Source organism: Eublepharis macularius, chromosome 2 (genome assembly GCF_028583425.1).
Source record: "Eublepharis macularius isolate TG4126 chromosome 2, MPM_Emac_v1.0, whole genome shotgun sequence".
NCBI classification, from domain to species: Eukaryota; Metazoa; Chordata; class Lepidosauria; order Squamata; family Eublepharidae; genus Eublepharis; species Eublepharis macularius.
Window position 1 is genome coordinate 131704452 of NC_072791.1, and position 27851 is coordinate 131732302.

Below are 27851 nucleotides of genomic sequence, written 5' to 3' on the forward strand. Positions count from 1 at the left end.
CAGTAACTACGTAGCAAGAAAACAGAAGAGGCCTATGATTTCTCCTCCCTGCTTCTTGTATTTCAGAACTGTATTACCAAGGGAAAGAGGAAGAAATCGAGGATTAATAAACCATGCCTAGATGACATGGAAAGACACAAGAGTTCATAAGTAGAATAAATGAGGAACAAAACTACAATTTCATTTTTATAACTCAAATTATGATTGAATATCCATTCTTAGGAACTTTAACCAATCTTCAGTCCTTTGTACCAAGGGAAAATCTCATAGTGAGTTCTAAGGAATCCTGCAGTTTAATAACTTCTAATAACTAGAAACTGATCACTAGAACAGGATTTATTACAGTTCTAAATGCTTCATGAGTTGAAACTCCAAAATATATTTTTATTCCTATTTCTTTTATTTAACTATAGGAATTAGAAGGTGAAGAAGAAGGAGAGGAGGAAGAAGATGCAGAAAGTGAACCCAAGGTTGGTTTGAGTAGGCCAAGGGTCATTACAATACCTGTTACAAGTATTTTATCTTTTTTTTTCTTCAACAATTTTAATTTGGTTTGATTATTGTTGATTTCTGTACCTGACCTTCATTAAGGCACAGTTGTAATTAATTTCTGTCTTCACACGTATAAGCTAAATAAAATACGTACTGTCTTCTGAAGTACTGTCTGGGGATATTTTAGGATCTCTGAAGTTGTTGTGGAAAAAGCGTGCATAACAAACTTTGGCATTCTATTTTATCTACCTTAATCATGATTTTTCTTTTTGCTTTGCTGTGTCTCTGACTTTTTTAAATTATAAGGACTATTTCACAAATGACACTTTTCCTATATAAGGGGGGGAAATCTTATTTTAACCTCCAATCATGTAATTCTACCAAAATAGGTACTAACAGGGTTTGACAAAGCACATGATTTCTTCCTAAATGTGTGTCATGTGTCAAGTGGCTCTAAGTTTGACAGCTAACAATCTGTCACTGTTTCCCTCTCCCACCACTGCATAGAGTCATTCTAAAATTTCTTTAAGGTTAAGATTTGCTCTAGTGATAGGTTCTTAAATAACTTTATGGTAATGTGCAAAATGAGTGGGGGCAGGGCATCACGATATCATCAGCATAAATAATCTGTACCATATTACTATGCCCCGTGATGGAATTGTGCTTCTCATTAACGGTTCTCATGACTGTCACAGAATTTTTGTAGCAATATGGTGGTAGCAGGTGAATTTTGCAAAACATATCAGTAGCTGTTTTAAAAGTCTGAGGGGTAGGAAGAAGAGTTTTATGCTTCTAGCTGTGACTTGACTATTTTATACAGCGGTCATATGTGATGGTTTCTTGTGGCTTTTCAAACACTAGTTTTTTGCTGTCTGTATTTGTTTTGGTTCATTTCTCTTTTCTTTCATGCTGACAGTTCCTTTCAATTTTTCCCCATTTAGGTGTAATTTAAGTCTGTTTATCATTCATTCATTTATAGGTAAGGTTTAATTACATTAATACATAACTTCCAGGATTCCATTTTTGTAGCCCATGCAATGTAGTTCACTTAAATATCTGTTCGATCTCTTTTATCTGGTAAATGGAAAAGTTAGATCCTAACTTGGATACCCTCTAGATTTAATTTCAATTTACAGTGCAATCCTATACAGAGTTACTCCAGTCTAAGACCATTAAAATCCATGGTCTTAGACTGGTATAACTCTTCATAGGATTACACAGAGTATTATATAGGATACTTGCAATTATAATAATTGTGCTAGTATTTAGAGGAACTTCCCTTCCTTCTTAACTCATATTGTGCTTTTTTTGTCTTGACTGTATGTACTTTTAACCTAGTATGTAATGAACAATAAGATGGGCATATTTCTGTTATGATGGTATTGCTACTATACTTTACTATGTGTAGGGTTTGCTGGTGATGTTTCAACTTGATAGCTAAATCTTTTGTGCATCTTCCAAGTGTAACTTGCAACTCCCAAGTTTCTCCTTGACTTAACAAATAGAAGAGCAGCTTTCTGTCAGATAAATCATTCTGTCTCTCGCTTCTGTTTTCTTAATTTAAATTTTTCTGAACTGGTGAGTTTCCTTTTTCTTCTTTACTACAAAGGATTATTTAGTTGCACATACTTCTGTCACCTACATTATATTGCAATCCAGGCTTGCAATGTATGCTTTACAGTTGTTGCTATTAGTTACAGTGTTGAGAAAGTTGAGCTCCTTTATATCTTGAAGAGATAAATATATTCTTCTTTTAGTCTTCTAAATTGAATATGTGACTTGCAACTTTCAAAGTTAAGCTCTACAGACATTTGTCTTTTCTTCTGGTAAACTTAGATATCTGACTTCTCCTTTGAGGACAAAAGTACATTCATGCTCTTTATCTTGCTGGGTCATTGTAACCAGACCTTCAGGTACTCCACAGGCAATCATCCTCTTCTTGTTTCTCAGAGATTGCAACTAAAGTTATTCTGTACAGTACCACTATAATTGTTGACTTTTCCATTCTCATTTGTGTCTTGTTTGCCTTCTCATTTGTGAGTTTTTCCAGAATAAACTGTTTCAGGTTCTTTAAAATCTAATTTTCTACCTCAATCCTTCATTTTTCTTCCACCCCACTTTCCAGTCACTCCAGCCAAAGTACTATTACTATTGTAGAAGATCTTGTTCGATATACAATTAGTGAGGATCCAGTGCAAGAAGAAATTTCAATAATATGGAATTCATCATTCCTTCAGCTATGTCATGAATTTAGTTGAACCTGAGGGTAATCTATTATAGTGCCATAATTGACTCCACATACATGAAATCAGTGGATTATTAGAAATATAGTCATAGCTACTTTTTTATGCATCTGTGGTGGGATGGTAGGAAACACTGAGAAGAATGTACTAAATCACAGCAATTTAATTATAAGGGTATTTATGTTTCTATAGTGAGGCAGCAATATTAATCGTTCAGCTGTTGAAAATCATTGGGTGTTGATGGTTCTACTCTCAGTTTATGTGTTTGTCTTAACTGTTGATGAGAAAAATCATTTCTGTCTTGCATGAAGTCTGTCTTCTAGTGTTCTTTTAAATCTCCTATTTAACCTAGCTATTCTTGCACGATTCACATCTTACTTTTCTCTGCAAATATTAGATTTAACATATACTTTCTCTAAGTATTTCATAACACATTTCCTGGAAGAACTGGTCAGGTTCGGCACAATTAATAATATGCAAACTGCACATTACTGTTTGTCTTAACTCTGTAAAACGTAAGTTACAAACATATTTTAAATTGGCATATGTTATGCTGTACCTGTTCTCTTACCTATGACAGTAGGTGGCATGTGGAGGCGATGCCTTCTGTGAAATTCAAAGCCCCACATTCGAATTCCCAGTTTGCTTTTTTAAATGAATTTTTTTAGCTCTTGTCCTTACAGGGATACAAAGGAACAAATACAAACAATTTTTCAGAGGGAATGGGTAAGCCAGAGGTATGAAACAGCTGTATAGCTCTTGTCCTAAATCAGTTATCCTATCACTCACTGAGTTCATCCTCTTCTACCTGTACTGTAATCTTTTTTCTCATGTTCTTTCTCTCATTTCTTTCTTCCTTAATATCAGCAGTGAAAAGTGAAAGAAAGAGGTAGAAAAACTCTGAGATTTATACTGTTTTAGATTGTCTCCAGGGGCAGATTTTCCCACTGCCAATAGTTAGAGCCATGGATGTAGGCAAAAAGAGAAAACTGGGTGCCTATTTTTACTCATCTTAGGATCTTGATCACAAGCAACCATGTTATCATTTAACTTGGTGAAAGAATGTGTTTCTGAGCTTGGCAGAATTCCTTTTATGCATCAGTAGGTAGCCGGTCCTCAGTTCCCTCAAAACCTCAACAGAGTGCTCAAGTAGGCTTAACCATGGTCAGGTTGAATTAGTCCACCCTCCCCCAGTTGTACCTTTTGGCAGAATGCATAGAGAAGCAGCTGTACAATGTGGTCCTCATAGGACATTATCACCTACACAGTAGTAAACAAGGCAGTTAGCCGTGTTAGTCTCTAGTTGCAAAATAGTAAAGAGTCCAATAGCACCTTTAAGACTAACCAGATTTATTGAGGCATAAGCTTTCAAGAACCACAGCTCTCTTCGTCAGAAGTTTTAGAAAGTTTGGACCTACAGGTCTGATTCTGTGGGCCCCTGAACAAGTTGCCCTGAGCCACGCTTCTTTGTTTCCTATGGAGAAACATTTCAAAGGTCTTCTAGACAAAGAGAAACCTTAAGTAAAGGCCACCCCTGGCCAAAAGCGTCCGAAATGCAAGTCCCACTCCCAGTGCAAACCAACAAAGCCCAACAGAACCAAACTATAGCAAAGGGAACCAATGTCAATCCAGAGAATCCCAAACTGAAGCAGGGGTAGTGGAACTTGCTGGACAAGCAGAGTAGTTTAAAGGCAGCCAGCAGAGGTGGCTTGAAGGGCTCTTTTGGAGATCTGGGGTGGAGATGGGATGGGAATCCACAGCCCTTGCAGAGAAAAACAGGCAGCAGATACAGAGCATCAGGGAGAGGGCAGGGCAGCAGCATGAAGTGGCTCAGAGTGCTGAGGCAAGCTCCATGGCATGAGAGCAGTGTGAGGCTGGGGTGAAACAACAGGCAGAGAGGCTGGGAGAGGAACCAACTGGGAACCATGAAGGCTCAGGCTGAGGGAGACAGTCTTGCCTCCCCCCCCCCCCCCGAATGCCTCAAGAGAAAAATATAAAACTTGGGAAGCCAGCTTGCAGTGTTTGTTGATTTAAACTCAGTAGACTTGGTTTAATCCAGCTCATCAGTATCCACATTCCAGGATCTAAGCCAGAATCCTCTATTTTGAACCAGCATATCCAGATTATGCTGGATCTGCATGAATCCGGCAATATATCTGGTATATGAATGCCAGATTGCACACCCCTAGTAATGGTCATGTGACTTGCAATTCTTCAGATATAACTTTTAACACAACTGAATATCCAAATGTATTGCTACTCTATAATGAACATGGATTGTAGTATGTAGGCTCCTATGTATACCTTGTTGGAAGTAAGCCCCATTAAATGCTGTAACACTTGTCTAAGTAAGCATGTATAAATTGGGCTGCCAACATCATAGTTATAGAGCATATTAGCTATCCTGAATAATTAGTTTTTAATTTGTTTTTATTTATTTATATCCCAGTTATCTCAGTATACAGTGTATCCTTAATACTATATGTGTATAATTTTCTGGAATCAGTGTCTAGAACATCCATGCCTCCTGATTCTGGACATAAAGTTTGAGTCTCCTATATACTAAAAATGGAGAGTTCTCATGCACTGAGGAGCTTCTCTCTAGTCAAAGAACTAATATATGAAAGAGAGAGATTTGTTGTTTGATTGAATGTGTATATTTTAAGAATTCATCTACCTAGAAAAAGCTTTTTCCAGAGACCTAAAAGAGCTAAACATATTTTTAAAAAATTAGTAGTATAAACAGAACACACACACCTTGTTTTAAAATTATTTCCTGTAGCCATTTCAGGAAGATTCCCCACTCCCACCCCCGTTCTGCAGTAGTGCTATGGGCATAAAGGTTCACTACTGTGTCATGTGATATCGCCATATAAATGAAGTATCCCACTTGTCATATGTTGTTCAGTTAATATCTCCTGAGAATGTGAATGGAAGAATCCTTAGAGGTATGAAGCCTGTGATTTGCTTGTTCAATCTTTGCCTGGCCTAGCTGTATAAATCAGCCAGAAGGGGACTATGGCAGACTGTTAATGCCTCCTTATGAAAGGAATCTGTGCCTCTTGCCTTAAAGTAGGAACAAGCTGTGGGAATGGCGGTGCAATTTTTTTTTTTAATGTGGTCCTTGAATAATGAACATAAACAACTGTTGCCTGGTCTCCTACTTTTGCCTTTTCGGAGCCGGAGTTGAATAGTATAGAGAACCTCATGGGTTTTCCCTTGCATTTCTGAACTCTTTCTCAAATCTGCTAACAGGTTTTGAGAATGGTTGCAGCAAAGCCTGGATGGACTGCCATGTGAGTGGGAAATTTTGGATTTTCTAGGTCCTGTCTGTACAGTAGCTATTTTCACTGCCCACTTTCCTATGGCAGCCATTCTTTCTCTGTCACTATGGGGACTTTTTATTCTTTTAATTGGCAATCCACTTTTAAAGTGGCCTGCACCTGTGGCTATCACTGCATCCTCTGGCAGTGAATTCCACATTTTAATCATTTGTTGAGTAAAGTAGTATTTCTTTTTGTCTGTCCTGAATGTACTGCCTATCAGCTCTGTTGGATGCCTTCCAGTTCTAGTATTTTGGAATGGAGAGAAAAAGTTCTTTGTCTACTCTCTGTACCCTGTGCATAATTTTATAAACCTCTGAAATGTCTCCTCTTTAGTCAGCTCTTTTGCTCTCTTCTCTACTTTACCCTGCTCTGCAATGTCCTTTTTGAGATTCGTTGACCCGAACTGCATGCAGTATTCCAAATGATGTCAAACCATATTGCTATACTGGGGCATTATAATATTGGCTGTTTTATTTTTATTTTTTAAATTTTTTTATTTTTAATTTCTAACATAAAAACTACAAAAAACTACAGAAATATAAAGGGAAAAAAGGGGACTGGGGAAAAGGGAAGAGCAACATATAAACAGAAAACACACACTACGTCTACATGTCTTGTATTCCCTTCATGCTGCAATTTTTCTTTAAAGTTAGCTTTCTAATATGCTATCAGATTGGTAGATCTTATAAAATACAGACTACATTCAGGATCAGGTCTTCTCCCCCCCCCCCCCGCGTCTCGGTCTCAGTTCTCTCTGCGCAGCTACAATAGCTGCGCTTGTTCCCTCCTCCCCCCCACTCTCCCCTTCAGACTTTGGACTTTCTTCTTGCTGAAACTCCTGATGGTTAAGCAAAAAGTCTCTCAGCTGTACTTCCGATATTATCTTGTAGGTTTGATCCTTGTATCTAAACCAGATGCCTTCCGGAAACAACCATTTGTATTTTACATCACATTTCTTCAGGAAAGCCGCAAGCCTTTTATACTTAAATCTTCTTTTACGAGCCAAAAATGGAACGTCCTTCAATATCTTAACCTTATTGGACTTCCGGTTTGGGATCCATGGAGGTCTAATGCAGCTCTAAGTGCTGAGCTGACCGGACTGCCGTTCCAACGGCCGGCGGGGCAAAAAGATCCCCACGGCCAACTGTTCTCAGGCGGAGAACAGGCATAGAACGCTCAAGTACCTCAGGGCGCGTTGATCTCGGGCGAGGGGGGCGGTCCTACGCAACGGACTCTCGACCCTTGAGGTCCCACCCGAAGACAGGGCGGCTAAAATCTCTGCGGCAGTTCTGGAGCCAATGCGGTTGGCATAGGACCTACATGCCCAAGCTTCAACAGGGACAAGAAGAATTGATGGGAATCTGAGATTGAAACAGCGATTACAACCCGCGAAAAGCGTTGGAGAAGGTAAAGATCACTATCTCTTGAAACGGGACAGATTACTTAAAGCAATGAAACATTAAAGCAGACTTTTAAACTGCAACAGATTGATTAGAAGGAGGGAAGGATCCGGCAAGAACTATATTAGAAAAAGGACTAAGTTAAACGGAGTTATTAAAGAATTTGGACTATTGTTTTACATACCTGTGGTCACAAGGAGATATCAGGCTGTGAGAAAGCTTTACCATCGCGAGAACTGCTGTGGGAAGTCGGGAAACAGGAAGTACGTAATAGTGATAGAGTTGCTGGAGAGGAGCGGCCCTTGCCGGATGACAGGAAGAAGCGAATCGCCATTTTTGAAAGGGGAAGAGCTGCGGCTTCAGCGGAAGAGGAAGTAAGCCATATTGGATTACAAAAACCATAGAGGAACCATAGAGAAAAGACGCCCGACATTTTGGACTCTTTAAACGACTTTTTTGCAAAAAGACCGGGACATTCAAAAAAAAAAAAAAAGACACTAAGCCAAGCGCCACGGAGTTAAGGAAGCGAGCGGACTCGTGGGAGCGAGGTAAAGCAAGCCCCACGATGTCGAAAAAAGAGTGGCAAACGGCTATAGAGAACTTGGATAAAAAACTTTCAGAAGCGATTAAAGAACTCAAGGATATGAAACCTGAGCTGGTGAAAGAGGTTAAAGAGACAGTAAAGAATGAACTGGCAGAAGTGAAGAAGGGAATGGAAACAATACAAAATGACCTGCAGGCGACACAGCAAAGAGTCAATGTAGTGGAAAATGCGGTGGAGAACCTTGCAGACACGCAACGAACAGAGATGAGGGTGATGAGGGGAAGAATGGCAGTTGCGGAGAGCAAGCATATGGAGAAGCAGCTGAGGTTTCGCGGCTTGCCGGAGGTAGAAGGAAAGACGGCCCAAGAACAGATTACCGAGGTGTTAGCTGAATACCTGGGAAAGGAGGAGGAGGAAACTGTGGCTATTCTAGATGTGGTGTATCAAATAAATTCAAGATTTGCGACCCAAAGGAAATTACCAAGAGACGTGATTGTGCAATTTACGACTAGAAATATAAGAGAAATGATTGTGAGTAAACAATTTCAAGAACCATTGGAGGTTGATGGCAAGACGATTATTATTATGAAGGAGCTACCCAGATCGGTGTTGCTAGATCGGAAAAAATACAAAGCCTTAGTCCAGACTCTGAAGGACATGAAAATAAGGTACAGATGGGAATTACCAGAAGGAATGTCCTTTGAATTTGGAGGAGTGAAAAAGCGCATCAGATCTGAACTAGAAATGGAAAAGTTTATGAGGGACAATGAAAAGGACTTACCAACAACAAGGTTATGAATATGGAGTATAAAGTGTTACCTTGGAATGTAAATGGACTTAACTCACTGAATAAGAGAAAAAGTATTTTCCACTGGCTATTAAAACAAAAATGTGATATTGTGTTTGCAAGAGACTCATATTAGAAAGCAGGATGTAAAATATCTTAAATTGAACAAATTGGACAATGACTTCGTAGCGGCCTCAAAAAAGAAAAAAGGGGAGTGGCATTGTATATAAAAGAGGAGCTACAGCCAAAATTAGTGATGAGAGATGTGGAAGCCAGATTTTTAGCAGTGGAATGTACATGGAATTTAAAGAGAGTGTTGGTGATTGGAATTTATGCACCTAATGGAGCAAAAGAAAGCTTCTTTGAGGATTTGAGGAAGCAATTAGATGAACTTTCTTACGACCAGATAATTCTTGCAGGAGACTTCAATGGAGTCACAAACTTGGAACAGGACAAAAAATCACCAACTGTACAAAAGAAAAGAGGACTACTACCAAAGACTTTTTTTGTATTAATGCAACAGGAAACTTTGGAAGATGTATGGAGAAGACAGAATCCTAAAGGCAGACAATATACGTTTTACTCTGCAAGACACTCTACGTTATCAAGAATTGATATGATCTGGGCCTCAAAAGACTTAGCGCTTTGGACTAAGGACGTAGAAATAATGCCCATGGTAGGCTCAGATCATAATCCAATTATGTGGAAGTTTGGAAAAAGAACCAAAAGGAAAGGATGGAGAATAAATGAGGACTTGTTACAAGAGGGAGAAAATATGGAGATGTTGAGAAGGGAAACTAAGTTCTTCATACAACACAACATTAATAGAGAAGTACCAACTAATAAGGTATGGGATACCTATAAGGCAGTAATTAGAGGTATACTAAAGGACTTAAATGGAAGAGCTAGGAAAAAAAGAGAGGAGAAGAGACAGGAGATTATGGAGAAAATAAAAGCCAAAGAAATACAATTAAAGAAAAGACCAGGGAAAAAGAAAATATACCAGGATATTAAAATCCTTCAAGAGCAGTTGACGGCAATGAATAATAAAGAACTGGAATGGAATCTTAAGAGAATGAATCAAAAGTCATTTGAAGGTGCAAATAAACCTGGGAAATATTTGGCGTGGCAATTGAAGAAGAGAAAGGAGAAGAAGACAATAAATAAAATATGTGAGGACAATAAAGTATATCTGGAACAGACGGCTATTAGCAGAGCCTTTTACAAATTTTATGCTAAACTGTACAACAAAAAAGAAGTGAATAAAGACTCAATAGCGACGTACTTGGGGAAAATGAAGCTCCCAGTAATTTCGGAAAGATGGAGAGACAAATTGAACAGCGAAGTAACGGAGGAAGAGATAAGGAAGGTAATACAGTCAACAAATCTGGGAAAGGCGCCAGGACCTGATGGACTTACAGCCAAATTTTACAAGGTAATGGTCAATGAACTGGTGCCATTCCTAAAAGAAGTCATCAATGGTGTTTTGAGGGATCAAAGGATTCCTGATACTTGGAGTGAAGCTAACATATCATTGATCCCCAAAGAAGGACAAGATTTGACTAACGTTAAAAATTACAGACCTATTTCACTACTTAATAATGATTATAAAATCTTTGCGAAGATATTGGCGGAAAGAGTAAAGGGATGGCTTTCCGAAGTTATTGAGGAGGAACAAGCTGGTTTTTTACCAAACAGACAAATTAAAGACAATTTAAGGACAGTTATAAATGCTATTGAATACTATGACAAGCGTTGTGACAAGGAGGTGGTTTCTTCTTTGTGGACGCTGAAAAAGCATTTGACAATTTGAACTGGGATTTTATGTTTGCCACTATGGAACAGCTACAAATGGGGGAAAGATTTATAAGAGCAGTGAAAGAAATCTACAGAGACCAGAGTGCAGCAATTGTGGTGAATGACGAGGTGACTAAGAAACTGACTATAGGTAAAGGTACAAGACAAGGTTGCCCGTTGTCTCCACTGTTGTTTATTTTGGTTTTGGAAATATTGATGATACAGATTCGAGAAGATAATGCAATCCGTGGAATAAAAATAAAAGACTTTTCCTACAAGGTCAGAGCATTTGCGGATGACATAATGTTAATTGTGGAAGATCCAATTGAGAATATGACAAAGGTAATAGAGAAAATCAAGGAATTTGGAGATTTGGCAGGATTCTATGTAAATAAAAAGAAGTCCAAGATATTATGCAAAAATATGACCAAACAAAAACAACAGTTATTAACGGAAATAACAGATTGTGAAGTAACAAGTAAGGTGAAATATTTGGGAATTGAACTGACTGCAAAGAATATAGATCTATTCAAGAATAATTATGAGAAACTGTGGACTCAGATAGAGCAAGATTTGATTAAATGGAATAGATTGAATTTGTCATGGTTGGGAAGAATTGCAGTAGTTAAGATGAATGTGTTGCCAAGAGTGATGTTTTTGTTACAAACAATACCAATTATTCGGGACTCTAAGCAGTTTGAAAAATGGCAGAGGAAAATATCGGACTTTGTTTGGGCAGGCAAGAAGCCTCGAGTGAAAATGAAAGTATTACAAGACGCAAAAGAGAGGGGGGGAATGCAACTGCCCAATCTAAGACTTTACTACGATGCAATCTGTTTGGTGTGGCTGAAAGACTGGATGACGCTTAAAAACCGCAAACTACTGGCCTTAGAAGGATATAAAAAAATATTTGGATGGCATGCATATCTGTGGTATGACAAAGTAAAAGCAGACTCTATGTTTTTACACCATTACATTCGGAGAAGCCTCTTCACAATTTGGAAGAAGTATAGAGATTACCTACAGGAAGGAATTCCCTCCTGGGTGGTTCCTTATGAAGTAATAGATCCGAGAACTGTCGATAATGAACAACAGTGTTTAACATATAAGGAGATAACACGAATAGAATTTTCCAAACTAAGAATAAAGATGCAAGACGAGTTGTCTCCAAGTTATGATTGGTTTCAATATAGACAGATTAGAGATCTTTATAACTCGGACTGTGTGAAAGGAGGGGTAAGAATGGAGAATTCGGAATTAGAGGAGGTAATTTTACAAGAGGATAAAAAGGAAATCTCTAAGACTTATAAAGTGTTGCTAAAATGGTACACAGAAGATGAGACAGTTAAAGTGCAAATGGTGAAGTGGGCTATAAACTTTAATAAAGAAATAACAATGGAGGCGTGGGAATACTTGTGGAAGAATACATTGAAGATCACGACATGCACTAACATTAAAGAGAACGTTTACAAAATGATTTATCGTTGGTATTTGACACCAAAGAAAATTGCGTTAGGGAATTTGAACATGTCTAATAAATGCTGGAAATGTAAAAAGCATGAAGGATCGTTGTATCACATGTGGTGGACTTGTGAGGTAGCTAGGCAGTACTGGGGGGAAATAACAAGAGTGATAAGTGAGATTTTACAATTTCAAGTTAATAAGAACCCAGAACTCCTGCTACTGAACTTGGGAATGGAGGATATTCCGGCACAATACAGGACATTGCTATTTTACATGACAGCAGCGGCTAGACTTTTGTATGCGCAAAAGTGGAAAGTACAAGAAGTGCCAACTATCGAGGACTGGATTTACAAATTGCTGTACATGGCGGAAATGGACAAAATGACAAGGAAACTGAGAGACCTTGATCCAGGACAGTTTAATATGGATTGGGGAAAGTCGAAGCAATATTTGGTGAAAAAATGGGAGGTGGGAGGAGAACTGTGGCAGTTTGAAAATTACTGAAATACAACAAAAGAAGAGGGAAGTGACTTTACCGAGGGGAGGAGAGTTAAATGAGAAATTCTAAGCAAATATTTTATTTGATTACTATTTATAGTACTAAGTAATAGAGGTGTTATTATAAGAATTATAAGGATAGAAATTAACTAATTTTATTTCTGGCAGATAATTGTATAATGGAGAAATTATATAACTAAAATAGAATGAATATAAGATACAAGGAAGTAAAGAGCAACATATAGAGTACAAGTTAAATGGATTGACTTACAGTGAATGTATACAATGCTTATAGAAGTACTTAAAGTTATGCAGAATAAGGGACAAATTGTTTGCCCCATACTGACGAGACAAGAATGAAATAAGATAGAATATGGAGTATAAAATTAGACAAATGATTGTTATTATTAAAGAATATATGCCAGGAATGTAACATTTAGTTGATAAGTTAAGTCGGAAAGGGAATAGAGATAGCACTGTGTTATAATAGAAGCTTAGAAGAGAGTGAAAGTATATGTTTAATAGAATAAAATAAGTTTGAAATAAGTAGGGGGAAAAATGGATAAGGGGTTGGAAAACTGTTGGAAGTCAACAAAAGGGGGGGAAAGGGAGGGGGTTAGAACTGGAATATTTAAAGGAAATTGATTGTAATAGATATTATAGAGTTTTCTAATCCAATAAAAAATTTTTAAAATAAAATATCTTAACCTTATTGCTCAGATAGTCCAAGTCCACATTATACGAATTATATAAGATGGTGTCCGAGTCTTCTTAGATGAAAAGTCTCGCGAGGCAGCTGACGCTTCATTGCATATTTTGAAGATGTCCGATGGACTTCCAAGATATCGCTTTTTAACTCTTCTTTAGTTGCCTTTGCGAATGACGCCAAAAGTTCCGACACCAAATCTTTTAGATTTTCACTTTGCTCCTCTTTTACATTCTGAAGACGCAATACTGTTTGGTCACGGTCCACTTGTAATCCTGTTATTTGATTCTCCAAGAGCTTCACTTCTTTACTTGTTGCTTTCATGAGTACTACGTTTTCGCGTGCAGACTGCTCTGCCCCAGACGCTGTTTCTTTAATGGTTTTCACTTCGCTTTCCACTGAATCAACCTTTTGCCCCATTTCATTTAACTTCGCTACAAAGGGCTGCATAGCTTCAAAGACCGCTCGTCTGACCATCTCTTCCAGGGTTTCCCCCTTCCCCTGTAACATCGCCATCACCGATTTACTCATCGCAGGGCTCTGCTTTTTCGTCGCCATCTTGGGGGGGGGGCGCCAGCTAAGTTCCGAAACTCCGTGAAGGGGAAGAAATCCGTGCCTTCTTAGCTTCAACTCCCACCAATCCTTCACATATGCTTAGAAATCAGAAGGGATTCGCTTACTTACAGGTTTTCACCTTAAATCTGCTTATTGCCGTTCTCCATGGCCCGGCAGCACGCGAAGTGCTGCACAAGTCTGCCGGCCTCCGTTGGAGCAAACGGGCAATTTACCCCCTGCATTGCTTTCAGGGGGTTCTTCCCGCCGCGCTCCGGACCCTGCCTCCCTCACTGGGAGTCCTGGGGGTTAACCCTCGCAGGTCAACCGCCCGGTCAGGCTGCTCGGACATTTCCTCCTGGACCTGCGGAGAGGAGCGTCTGACATGGCCGGGAAAACGAAACCGAATCTAATATTGGCTGTTTTATTTTTGATGTCTTTCCCATTATTTCCCAGCATTGAGTTGCCTTTTTTCACTGCTGCGGTACACTGGATAGAAATTTTCTTTGAGCTCTCTAGCACAACCCTAAGGTCTCTTCCCTCTGTCTCAGCAAGTTAAGACCCTATTAGCATATACTTGAAGTTGGGGGAGGGGGTTGTTCCAGCATGCATCACCTTAGATTTGTTTCATTTGCCGTGTTGTCACCTACTTATCAAATTTGTAGAGCTCCTCCTGTAGTTGTGATGTCCTAGAGCTCTTCACAATCCTGAATAATTTTATGTCATCTCCAAACTTGGCCACTACACTGCTCACCTTCAGTTCCAGACCATTTATGATCAAATTATATAGTTCCAGCCCTAATACCAGTCTTTGTGGGACCCACTGCTTACTTCCTTCCATTGCAAGAACTATCCATTTATTCCTACTCTCTGCTTCCAGTTGCTTAACCAATTTTTAATCCATACCTGTCTTATGACTGCTAATCTTACAGATTGATGAGGTACCTTGTCTAGAGTGTTTTAAAAGTACAACTATATGGTGTCTATTGGGTCACTATTATCTACATGTTTGTTCACTTTCTCAGAGAACTCCAGTTGAGGCAGGACTTCCCGCTGCACGTGGTCCTCCTTTGTTATCCTGTTGTCACTCCTACCATTATTACGCTTAGTATTTACACTAACATCCATTTGGACTGAGTTGTCCCAAACTAGAAGTTTCCCAGCTCCTGTTGGCTTTCCCCTGAGATTAGTTCAAAAGTTGCTCTACCACCTTTTTGGTATTAAGTGGCAACAGCGTAGTTCCCTTTTGGTTCAAATCAGCCTTGTCTCTTTTGTACAGGTTTAGCTTGTATCAGAAAGTTGTCCAGTACCTAACAAATCTAAGCCTTTCCTTCCAGCACCATTTCCTCATTCACATGGTGAGACTTCTAATCTGTGCCTATCAGGTTAGTCCTGTGCATGGAACTGGTAGAAGTTCTGAGAACTCTACCTTTGAGGTCCTGAGCTTCAACCTTCTTCCTAGTAACCTACTTTTTTTCCCTCCAGGACCCCACAACTACATTCCCAATGTCACTGGTGCCAGCATGCACCATGATGTGGAGCTCGTATGTCCTTTATCAGGCAACTCAGACTACAGTGGTTATTGCCTGCTTCCCTTTGAAATTTCTTGCTGAGTTTACCAGGAAGTCGAGCTTGGAAGAAGTCTCTGAAAGCTCAGGGTGCGAACCCTGGGATACAAGCTCCCAGGAAACCTGTGTTCCTTCTTACAAAGTCTGACCACTAATGATTTACAGATACGAGCTGAGACTCCATGCCCAGGGGTTGGAGACTAGCAGTCAGCTGACTCACTTCACTCAGCAGAAAACCCTCCCAGCAGGACCAAGTGCTACTAGTGCAAGCACCAAAAACTAGAAGGAGAATTTCATACAGACACCACCCCAACAGCTCAGGAGCCACATAACCTGAGGCAAACACAGACACACACCCCTCTTTGCCTCTTGCACCAGTTCCAAGTTAAACTCTCCTGTTAGCAGTCCCTGTTGGAAAGCACTAAATGCTTTTGTCTTATCCTTTGCTTGTTTAAAGAGTGCTCAAAGATTTTCTTTTCTGTCTTTATGTTAAAATGCCACCAGAAGTCATTGAGTGACTTGATGTACAATGTCATCAATATTCATACAATACTTAATTCTGTCCTATCTGTCTGATTACAGGGAGCACTGGAAACCCTGAATCAGTAACTGGAAGGCTGAATAAGTGCAGTCAAGATGATGGAAGTAATGTGTGTTAGGGTACTGCTGACTTGAGATAAGGCATGTGACCTATTCTGCATGAAGTTGCACTTATTCATGAAGAATAAGGTTTTCAATTTGGGGGCACTCCTGGTTTTGTCACTGCTGCTGGAGAAACAGATTATAAAAGTAGCTAAGAGTGCTTTTCATTGCCAACTATAGCTCTTCTTAAAGAAAGCAAGACTGGACCACAGTTACAAGTGCCTTGGAAACCATATTAGTTTATTGTAACGTTCTCTGCATGGCAGCTGCCTTTGATATCTAGAAACTTCAGTGGCTTGAAAATCTGATGGGTAGAGTCTTAACAGGAACTTGCTGTGATAAGCATTTAAGGCCAATACTTTGTCATCTTCATTAGCTTCCAGTTTGTTTCTGGGATCAATTTGAGATTCTGTTTTTGATCTGTCAAGTCAAATGGCCTAAAAGGTGAGAAAGATAATTTAAGGACTGTCTCATTGTGGTATGGACATAGAACCTATTGATCAGCTAATAGGTCTCTGTTTTGTGAGTGTTTTCTCTTAGGTAAGATTAGGCATGCAGGACAAGCTTTTTAAGTATAACTTCCAGGTTGCAGAATTATTTGCCTTTTTCTTTCCTGGTACGCTATCAAAATCTGCCTGTTCTAGAGAACCCTAGAATAGTGAATATTTATGGGCTGTGACACTGCTGTTGCCCTAATCTACCTGTGCTATAGTTCATTTCACCTATAAGATATGTAAGAATATAAATAAAAATAAATATAAAATTTTGAATAAAAATATAAACAAAAATGTATTGGCATTGAAAATAGAATTAAAAAATGGTAAAAAATAGTAGATACTGAGTACATAAAAAGTGTGTAAATATATCCAGAACTACATACCATGGAATGTTACAGATACCATACAAGTGCAATACATAATTAGAAATGGCACAATTTTCATTGTTATTTTTTTCCCTGTCAGCCTTACTGTTGATCATCTGCACACAAGAATGACACAGGAGCACACAACTAGAGGTGTGCGCTTTGGGTTCCCAGTTTGGGAAAAAATCCCAAACTGGGCCCGATTTGTAACGATTCAGTGTTTCCGAATCGGCCAATATGATGGCCCTGATTCGGAAATACTGAATCAGAGCTTCCCGAAGCAATTTGGATTGCTTCAGGAAGCTTCGGAGCCTTTTTAAAGGGCACCCGCCCTCCCTCCACCACCCTACTTACCTGGTGGCAGTGGAAGCAGCGGCCTTCTCTGCTGCCTTGCCGGCCACTGCGGAGGTTTAAGTGGCGGCATGGGTAGCGGAGGCACTGGCTGCGGCCTTCTCTGCCACCCTGCTGGCTGCTGCAGAAGCTGAAACGGCAGCATGGGCGGTGCCAGCACCAGCGCTCACTGCTGCTGTGCCGGCTGCCACGGAGGCTGAAGCGGTGGCACAGGCAGTGCTGGCACCATCGTTCACTGCTGCTCTGCTAGCATCTGCAGAGACCAAAGTGGCGGCGGAGGCACCAGCTGCAGCCTTCCCTTCGGCCCTGCTCGCTGTGGCAGCAGCGGAGGTGCCTGCTCCAGCCTTTGGGAAAGGTAAGTGGGGTTGGGGTTGGGGGAAGGGGGGCTCAGGGGGGAGGTGGGGATCACTTCAGTATGCTCCGAATCATTAAGAAGCATACCGAAGCGATTCCGATAATCCGACGTGGCTTGCCACCGAATATTTCCCCGCTGCACACCCCTACACACAACCATGTTAATTCTTCTTAACAAAACTCAGTGGCAGAGCTGATAATATTTATGAGGGCTAGATTGTTAATACTTAATGGGTAAAATTTTGGATAGTTTACAGTTACTTTTATTAAATAAAATTTGCATCCCTAATTCATCCTCTGGATGTGGTCATCCAATAGAGAAGGTTGATCAGAGTTTCTTACACAAGGCTTGCTAAGAGAATGCAGTGCCAGATCCAATAAGAATGAATCAATTAATGGCATCATCTACCTAATTTTTTGTCATTTCACCTTGCTCCATCCCATCCAGTTGTGCCTTTTGATGCTCATTTGCTTGATGGCCCACACTTGCTATCCATTATCCCAGCATCCCTTTTTATCCATCTGCCTTCCATGACACATAAGCTAGCTTGCATGGTTCTTCAAACCAGCAGTGGCTGGTGGTTTGTTTATTTTTATTTGTTATTTGTAGTCCTTTCTCACTGAGACTCAAGGCGAGTTTACATGGTGTGAGCTATTATTATTATTGATGATGATGATGATGATGATGATGATAACCTTGTGCTTATATACCACTCTTCAGGACAACTTAGTGCCACACTCAGAGCGATTTACAAAGTCAGTGTCATTATTATCCCTACAAACAGACACCCAGTGAGGTAGGTGGGGCTGAGAGAGCTCTGAAAGTGCTGCAGCTGTCCCAAGGTCACCTATCCGGCTTCAGGTGGAGAACTGGGAAAACAAACCCAGTTCTTTATATTAGAGTCCTGCTGCTCTTAACCACTACACCAAACTGGCTCATTCAGTTTCAAGAATATTTCAATAAACAGGAATCTGTAGCCCCATAGAGAAATGAAAAACAGAGATGGTAATTAGTAATGGTCAGCATGCGGTCACTTGAAGGATGATGAGCAAATGAATGTAGAAGTGGTACTTTGAAGAAAGTCTTCCAGTTCCTTTGCCCCACCTCCTCTTACCTAGCTGTTAACCACACTTTGTGATTCACCTGTTGGAGGAGATAGTGTGGCAATTGATATAATATTTTCCCTTTTCCTATAAGAATTTTGGATTATGAATTAAGGATTATGAATGTGTTTGTCCAGCAGTGGTTAGTGGAAAGGTGCTCACCCTTGAAAAGAGGCTGTCCTCCCTGTTGCCATCCCAAATACTTGTAAGAACGTGGGCAACTAAAATGGTAGAATAGCAGCCTGCAGGTGACGGATCCCTGTTTGAATTCTTCTCTGCATTAAAAAATCATGCAGTTGAAAAACCAGCACAGCAGAGGAACAGCTTCTGCATCCTTTTTGCTTGTTATACTAGTTTTATGTTTGCAATGAGTTAACATAAGAGGACTTTCCAAACTTCACCTGTAATCTGATGTAGCACATTATTTCAGTTTTACTCCCTTTGGTATGTGTAAACTTTGCCTGTGTCAGTTCTGTGGAAGATGCTGCCAGCAGCTTTTGAAGGAGGAAGGGTTGTTAAGCCTGTGCACAGTAACCATATATTGTGGAGTTAGGATGGGAAGAGAAATTTTAAGCAGTTCAGCTTTGAAGCATGGAATCATCCTTCCTTGCTTAGCTGATGAATATTGTCCTTACATCCTTGATTGGAGGTCTTGTTGGATTTTTGTGTACTGAGATGGAATATCTGCAAAAGCTCTGAGAATTTTAGTAAAATGCTGTTTTTAAAATTTATTATCAACCTTGTGCAAAGTGCCCTGTCTCCATCATTCCCATTATCAAACCCTCCACTTCCTAACATGAGGCCAGAGGGATAATAGTTCCTTGATACGTGTGCCATCATCAGATACAGTGTCTTGACTGGGTTTATAGGTTTGTTGTGATAGGTAGTGGAGATGTTCAGAATCCTTTTCTCTCTCATGATGGCAGAGTAGAGGGCAATGGCAACAATTTTGGGTTCTCTGTTAACTTCAGTGGAAGTGTTTTATAGCACAATAACAAAGAGATGGTGCAGATGTTATATCTAGCATAGGACTCTGGACTGAAAGCAATTAGAATACAGACTAAATCCTATTCCACCCACTTGTGGCAGTTGTGCTGGTAATGTGCTGGCAACTTGTTTTTGCTAGCATTGCAGATACATAGTCTGTAAGCTAATGCATAAATATAAATATATTATTTTATGTAGATATTAGCAACCAGCCTCCAGAGGGCCACGCCGCAGCACTGGGCCTTTCAGCTGCCACACTGGGCCTTCCTGTGCCTCTAGAGGGCCACGCTGTCACACCGGGCGTTCCTGTCACCATGGCGGGCTCCTCAGGGCCTCTAAGGCAAGCCATGTTGCCAATGACTCAGTATTTATCCTCACAGAGGGGCCTGCAAGTGCACCTGCATGGGGATAAAAAGTGAGTCGTTGCCAATATTGCTGACCTTTTATATAGTGGTATATTATGATTAAGAGTGAATTGTGAAGATTGCACAGGTATTGCAGAGTGAGAAACTGATTTTGGTATCAGTCCATCCTGGGGATTTAGAACTAGCATAGCAATCAACCAGTGGGTTGGGTCTAGAAATGTGTGAGTAGAAGGTGTTAATGATTTTGAATCTTACTAGCTGCCCCTCCCCCCCGCCTTCAGCAGACCTATCTATCCTCAAGAATGAACTTCCCTGAGGATAGAAGATGGCTGAGAGGAGGGGTAGGCAGGAGATCTGTGATCCTTGTGCAAGATTCAACCTATTGATTCTGTATTAGTGGTAGTATTGGATGATTAGATGAGTAGTAGTAGTAGTAGTAGTAGTAGTAGTAAATAATAACAACAACAACATTAGATTTATATACTATCCTTCAGGACAACTTAAAGCCCACTCAGAGCATTTTACAAAGTATGTTATTATTATCCCTACAACAAAACACCCTGTGAGGTAGGTGGGGTTGAGAGAGCTCCTAGAAGCTGTGACTAAGGGGTGTGCGTTTCAGGTTCCCGATTCAGGAAAAAATTCCAGAACCGGAATCTGTAAAGATTCGGGTTTTCCAAATTAGGGCCAGCATGCTGGCCCCGTTTCACAACACCTGACTCAAAGCTTCCCAAAGTGATTCAGGTCCGCTTCAGGAAGCGTTGGGGCCCTTTAAACTTCAGCTGGCCCTGAGGCCAGCTGAAGTTTAAAGGACCTCCTGGGCGTGCTGGAGGGGGGAGTTTAAAGGGGAAAATGCTCACCACGCCATTTGCAAATGGCACAGGGAGCCTTCTACCCTTTAAGTTCTCCCCCGCTACCTCCAGCCAGCTTGAAAGGGGGAGAGTTTAAAGGGCAGAAGGTTCCCACGCCCTTTGCAAATGGCATGGAGCCTTCTACACTTTAAGCTCTTCCCCCGTGCCACGGGCCAGGTGAAGAGGGGAAGAGCTTAAAGGACAGGAGGCCATCAGCGCAGATATCCTTCTACCCTTTAAGCTCTTCCCCTGTCCCTCCAGCTAGCTGGAGAGGGGAAGAGTTTAAAGGGCAGAAGGCTCTTTGCTGCACCATTTGCAAATGGAGCATGGAGCCTTCTATGCTTTCAGCTCTTCTCCCTCCGTTTGCACCGTTTGCAAACGCGGGAGAGCCTCCTGCCCTTTAAGCTCTTTCCCCGTCCCTCCGGCCAGCTGGAGAGGGGAAGAGCTTAAAGGGCAGAAGGCTCTCTGCTGCACCATTTGAAACGGAGCATGGAGCCTTCTTCTATGCTTTCAGCTGTTCTTCCTCCTCCAAGACAGCTTGAAAAGGGGAGAGTTGAAAGGGTAGAAGAAGGCTCTCTGCGCCGTTCAGGAAGTGCGGACAGAGCCTTCTTCCACCCTTTCAGCTTTCCCTTCCTCTTCCAAGCTGGCTTGAAAGGGGGAGAGCTGAAAGGGTGGAAGAAGGCTCTCCGCACCATTCGGGAACGGCACGCAGAACCTTCTACACTTTAAGCTCTTCTCCCTGTCCCTCCATCCATCAGCAAATGAGGCAGAGGATTCCCTTTCTGCCCCTCAAATGGCCGCTGTGGCAGCCATTTGAGGGGCAGGAAGGGCTGGAGGAGGAAGCTCCGGCATTCTCTGCTGTGCGACAGTGGAGAGGGCTGAAAAGGCCCTGCCTGCCCCTCAAATGGCCACCGCGGCTCCGTGCTTCCCCGCTGCCCAGCTGGCTACTACGGGGGGCAGGGAGGCGCTGGCCACACAGGAACCGGCTCTGGGTTTGCCCGCCACCCAGCTGGTCTTCCTTGCTCCAGGTAAGTGGGGTGGGGTGGGGTGCAAATGAGGGGGGAATAATTGAGTGGAGGGGGCTGGGAGATTGGCTGCTTCCCCCTTGCTTCAATATGCTCAGAATCTTTATGGAGCATACCGAAGCAATTTAAATACCCAAAGCTGAAGTGGCTTGCTGCTTCAGCTTTCGGGGTATTACAGATCATTTTCCTGCTTCGGGTAAACCTGAAGTGGGAAAACCAATTTTTTTCCAGTTGCACACCCCTAGCTGTGACTGACCCAAGGTCACCTAGCTGGCTTCAAGTGGGGGAGTGGGGAATCAAACCCGATTCTCCAGATTAGAGTCCTGCACTCTTAACCACTGCACCAAACTGGCTCTGTCCTCAGATTCAAGAGTCATCCCTCCATTTTGTAGTACCAGAGAAAGCTGTTTAAGAGCGCTGCATGGCCCAGTTCTGGACAGGATCATTGTGGTGCAGTGGATGAGGGGCTGTTGCTTCCCTCCGCCTTCCATTTTTCCAACTTGAAACGGCACCAAGGTGGGGAGGAATGATGGCAAATACCCAACAGTCAGTGCTGTTTCAGGACAGAAAACCAGCACAGGGGAAGATTGTCTTACCCCTACACTATGGTCGTCTTGACCAGAATCAGGCCCTAACAAGCACTCTTAAAATGCTTTCCCTAGTGTTACAAAATAGAGCTGTGGCACTTGGGTAAACCTGGGGTTGGTGTCTCATCTAGTTTGGCTCTCACAGTTAAAAATTGGATTGCACAGCAGCTTCTGACACTTGCAGTTTCTTGTTGTAGTGAGAACATACTTTTGCAGCGTGAAAAAATAGTGACCCATATTTATTGTATCGAAACATTTTAAAGCCTATTTTGCTTCGAAGGCCAGCATGATGTAGTGGTTATAGTGTCTGGCTAAGATCTGGGAGACCTGGGTTAAAATCCTCACTTTGCCATGGAAACTCATTGGATGACCTTGGGCCAGAGACGCTCTCAGCCAAACCTACCACACAGAGTAGTTGTGAGGAAAAATGGAAGAGAGGACAACAATGGCAGTTGCTTTGGATCTCCATTGGGGAGAAGGCAGGGCTAAATGAACTAAATGAAAGAAAATAAATAAATTGATGTAGTACTTGAACAGTTCCTGAGCTTTTTGAACTGCATATCCTTTTGGGATAAATATGCAGGCAAAACTTTCAATTTTACTAACCCTTGTCTCTAATTTATTGTATTTTAAGCAGGCTAAACCAGTGAATGTGTGGATAGATAGGGTGTTAAGTGGGAGAGAGCCTATATCAGAAGACTGTATAAGTCTCAGTGTCTGACATTTGTGAAAAAGCATGGTAAAAGCTTTGAGACAGTAGCTATCTCAGAGCTTAATTTTGGAAGTCTTTGTAGTTCAGGAGCTCTCATTTGCACTGTGAGAATCCTGAGGCTGAGGGAATGCCAGTCTTTACCTCAAAAATAAAAGTGTGGCTGTTAACTGTTCTGTGCCTCAAAGAACATCTGAAATGTTATGACTTAATGTGCCAAGCAAAAGCTGTATGTTAGTTGTAAATGGTTTTAAGCCTCTTTCCTGTACCTCCTTATTTCCCCTATTGCTGATACTGAATAAAAGTTGTTGGTTCTTATATCCTGTTTCCCTGATGTCTTATATGTAATAACTGCATTTAGAAGGCCACTTGGGTTCAGTCTGTCAGTAGAAAGTTAGAGTAGAGACCACTCTAGTCAAACTGTGTTGCACACTTCCTCAGTTTAAATAGCGTTTAAAGCCTCAACCTTTACAGGGGAAAAGCAAGATGGGTTGGAGGAGTATCAGTAATGCCAGGCATCATCTCCAGATGTACTAGTATTTTGGTTGGTAATCATTACCTTTCATTTCCAGTGGTGTGTGTTTATTGAACTGATCTTCATCTAACTGTGATGGCTAGGAGACTGCCCTGCCACTGAAAGATAGAACAGCCACTCAGCTTTTTCGTGCCTGAGCTTAGGGAAGTGCTTCCCCAGCATTCTCCAATCAACTTTCAGAGGGCGATGGAATATTGGCGGGAAATAGAGCAGCAGTTCAGTCCAAGTTTGCTTCAGTTTCATGTATAGCTCTGCTTGGTATTGTGGCAAAGTGGTTTAACTCTACCCATGGGAAAGGACAGAGTTGTGAGGACTGTTTCTGGTGATGAGAAGCCCTTGTATGCTTGGGAAAGGGCAGGTTGGTGTGGGTGGAATCCTGTGTGTGAGAGGATCCAACCTGATGGCTAGTCAGAGAAAGCTTGTTTGTGCATAGAAGTCTTAAAGGGAATTAAAAACATAACCTGAAGCCATAATTGCTCAGGTTTAAGTGGCTCAGACAAGTTTCTCATTTGAATGTTGGGAGACCTGGACTGCTAATCTGTACATAAAGAGATCACAATTTTTATAAACCTTCTGCTTCAGTGATCTGAGTTTTTACTCACAAAATTTACCTCATGGCAGAGAACCCAAAGCCTTTACCATAAGAACATCTAACAACCAGGGGAAATGTTTATATTTCAAAACAAACCTAGTTCCCAAAATTATAGGAGGCTGTGTGGATTCGCTTAGTTGGATGAAAAGGCCAATCTAATGTTCTTCAGAAAAATGCATAAAATCATATCAGAAGCATACTTCAGTGTTCAGTACCTGTATGTCTTCATAATTCTACTTGGTGTCATTAAATTGTCTGCTATTTGTGTCCCTGCTTTTCAGTGTATCTGTATATATGTGTATGTACGTACACACACAAATGAATTAATTTTCAGATTGTCTTGCACATTTTCAGTTTCTTTGTGCTGAAGAATGCAATATGTAAATTATACTTTGCTGAAAACTTTAGAAATCAGTAAATCCCTAAGATAAATCTCCTGCCATTTTCTTTGAGTTGAGGTGCAGGCAAGAAGTGGGGCACTTCTCATACTTTCAACCACGTTTTTCCAGATTTAGTATAGTTGCCTTTGCCAAGGACATGGCCAGAGTTCCCTTCTAATAATAATTCTGGGAATCAGTCATGTAATCTTTACTCTTCTCATGCCTTTGTCTCTTGCTGGCCACTTCCTAATCCTAAAATATGTTACAGTACCAGGTGGCTCTTCTTCGCCTTAAGCCTGGGGTGGTAGTGTGCGCTATCAACTGAATTTTGTTATGGCTCTGTTAATTGGGTGGAATGCAAAACTTATGTAAGGCTACTGTCCTATAACACACTTTTTTCTTTCTTAAAAATGGACCTAGAATTTTAAATACTTTGGAAAAAAATCAGATGGCCTATAGAATAGTGTGAAGGTACATAAAAATGTTTTTTCTGGAGTTAAGTAGGTCTTGGACTGACCAGAACTAGATAGACTATCAGTAGGACCATATGTGTTGAGCAGTTTTGAATGAAAGTGGAATAAAATGTTAGGCAAAAATGGATAACTTAACAATTGCAAACCTCTATGTTTTGAAAAGTGGTCCACATTCTGTTTTTTGTGTAAGCTAGTTTTATCTTGCCTGTCCTTTGATTTAAGAGGCTTTTAGTCATGATTCAAGTTTGGAAACATGGCTGTTCATTAATAGAATATTCACGCTAGATTAATGTGAGCTTCTTAACCTAATTGGGAGTATTTGCTTTCATAGTATTATGTTAACACTTCCCTGTAGTCTTGTACACTTTGTGAATGTGGAAGCATTTTCACACTTGAGTACCTGTTATGTAAACTTCCTCTTTTCTTTTCTTTTCTTTTCCAAACAGAAAGATGCCAGCCAGCCTGCTGAATGCAAACAACAATAAGGAAATACCACTCCAGAGTGATATTTGAACAACCTGTAACAAATATTTGGATACCTGGCCTGCAGTTCAGGATATTCCATTGCTGCAGCACAATCTTATTAACAATGCTTAAAATTAAATTGTTTTCAAATGCATGATTTTCACTAACTTTTTCTTATTTTTTTGCTTTACTTGTACAGTGGCAACTTAATGCATTTGAGAAATATGAGGTTTAATTAAAGCACACTCTACAGCCTTTGGTACACTGTAGGTTAATTGTCTCAATAGGCTTTCCAGAATTTAAAGAAAAAAACACACATACCTACTTTGCCCTTCAGAAAACTTGTGCTTGCTTCAAAGTACTTTTTTCTAAGTATTGTGGAATAGTGTAAAATGAGAATATATTCAATGAATGAAATACTGTCACTGAAATAAGGCAGTATGATGTCTGCTAGCTCCTACTTGCTTTAAAAATAACACTTCTCGCAACCTATCAATCAGACAAGTGCTGGCAAGCAGCTTAACTATTGCCATCTCCAGGCAATTAAATTTGAAGTTAACATTTCCTTTACCTTCATCGAAGGACATGGTGGTATTGATATGCTTCATTGTTCACTTTATTTATTCATGTTTGTATGTACTTTGAAGTAGGCTTTTAATAGTTTTAAATATACTTGAAAAATATTTTTTCTGTTACGGATAATTGTACAAGGAAAACTCAAAATCTGCTCAAAGGATGGTTGTTTATTTCAACATTTCACAATATCAAAATGGAAAAGAGGTGATCCTAGGACAGGCCTTATAGCTCAGTGATTGAAGGTGGATTGCAGTGCAAGAATTTATTACTAGTCTAGCTTAGCCTGCAGAAAGAGCAAGTCATTGAATTGGGGAAAAATATAAATTTAAATCTCAGTGAGTTTATAGTCATATTATTTGCAATACTCAAATTGCACACTTCCATGTTTTTTAAAGCCCAGATCTTAAAAAATCTCTTCAGAATTGCAGGTTCATATTTCTTTAAGCATATACCATGCCAGTTTCTGGCAAAAGTACAGTAGCAACTGTGTGAATGCTGTTACCAGGCATGTAGAGAGTGCTCTAGCCTTACCTTATACATTTGTAACTTAATACAGTGTTTTCGATTTGTACAGAATAGTTAGAATATTCTATTAAAGTTGTGAAACATGAAATGCTTCATCAGTTTCTCTGTTTTTGCAGTACTTAGCAGCAGCTGTTTGTTCAGCACAATTGGGGGGGGGGGGCAGATGGAGACATTGCAACCCTCATGGAACCCATTGAGACTTAATTTATCATCCAGTAAAAAATATCTACTGTATAATGCAGGGGGGAAATCCAGATATGTGGGGAATAACAGCTGCTTAATAGGGACAAAATCATAATGTAGAATGATAGGTGCTGATCCTCTGGTCACTGTCTTGCGCAGCTTCTTGTACTTCTGAGACTGGATGCATTGCTGGCAAATTTAGGGCTAGATGTTTTGTCCTTTGCTCATCCTCTCACAACTTGGCTTTTCAGACTGCACAATGTATTACTTCTCTGTATCTTTTTTTTTTTTACCAATAGCTGACATGTCCTTGCTCATGTTTAATAACATAATAATAATAATAATTGACTTATATTCCTCCCTTCAGGATGACTTGACACCGACTCAGAGCAGTTTACAAAGTATGCTATTATTATCCCCACAATAACAATCACCCTGTGGTGGGGGGGCTGAGAGAGCTCCTAGAAGCTGTGACTGACCCAAGGTCACCCAGCTGGTTTCAGATGGAGGAGTGGGGAATAAAATCTGGTTTTCCAGATGAGAGTCCTGTGCTCTAACCACTACACATTTACTTTAATGATACTGCTCATACAGCTTATTTGGCTCTGAGCAGTGCCGAATTCTAGAATTAGAATTAAAATATGAAAAAGTCTCTTAATATATAAGCTGTATAGTTTAAAAAATTTAATAAGTTTTTTCCTTAACTGATTGGGAGAGAAACTTGGCTATTGCTAAAGTGGTATTAAAATCCACTGTAATGATTCCAAGTAAATGTGTGCATGTATCTTTAAATGCTTGATGAGATAGGTGAAGAGTGGGGGGTGAAGGAGATGGATGAGTGAATGATATGATTGGTTGAGGACTGAGAGGGTGGGCGGAGTGAATGCAGTTTGAGACTGAGAGTAGAG

At 40.6% G+C, this 27851-nt stretch overlaps 1 protein-coding gene across 5 annotated transcripts in view; it reads left to right on the forward strand.

The window, feature by feature from the left end:
• The window catches only part of NAP1L4 (nucleosome assembly protein 1 like 4), an 80050-nt gene extending 53202 nt beyond the window's left edge, over positions 1-26848 (forward strand). For 3 of the 5 annotated variants that reach the window (XM_054971689.1, XM_054971690.1, XM_054971691.1), the window contains exons 14-15: positions 414-470; positions 25641-26848. In XM_054971689.1, the coding sequence (XP_054827664.1) occupies positions 414-470; positions 25641-25679 (96 nt within the window). In that variant the 3' untranslated portion in view covers positions 25680-26848. Of the gene's footprint in view, positions 1-413; positions 471-1433; positions 1472-5990; positions 6032-25640 lie in introns of all 5 variants that reach the window. The other 2 variants (XR_008596535.1, XM_054971692.1) reach the window with 2 other exon arrangements.
• The last annotated feature ends 1003 nt before the right edge of the window (positions 26849-27851 follow it).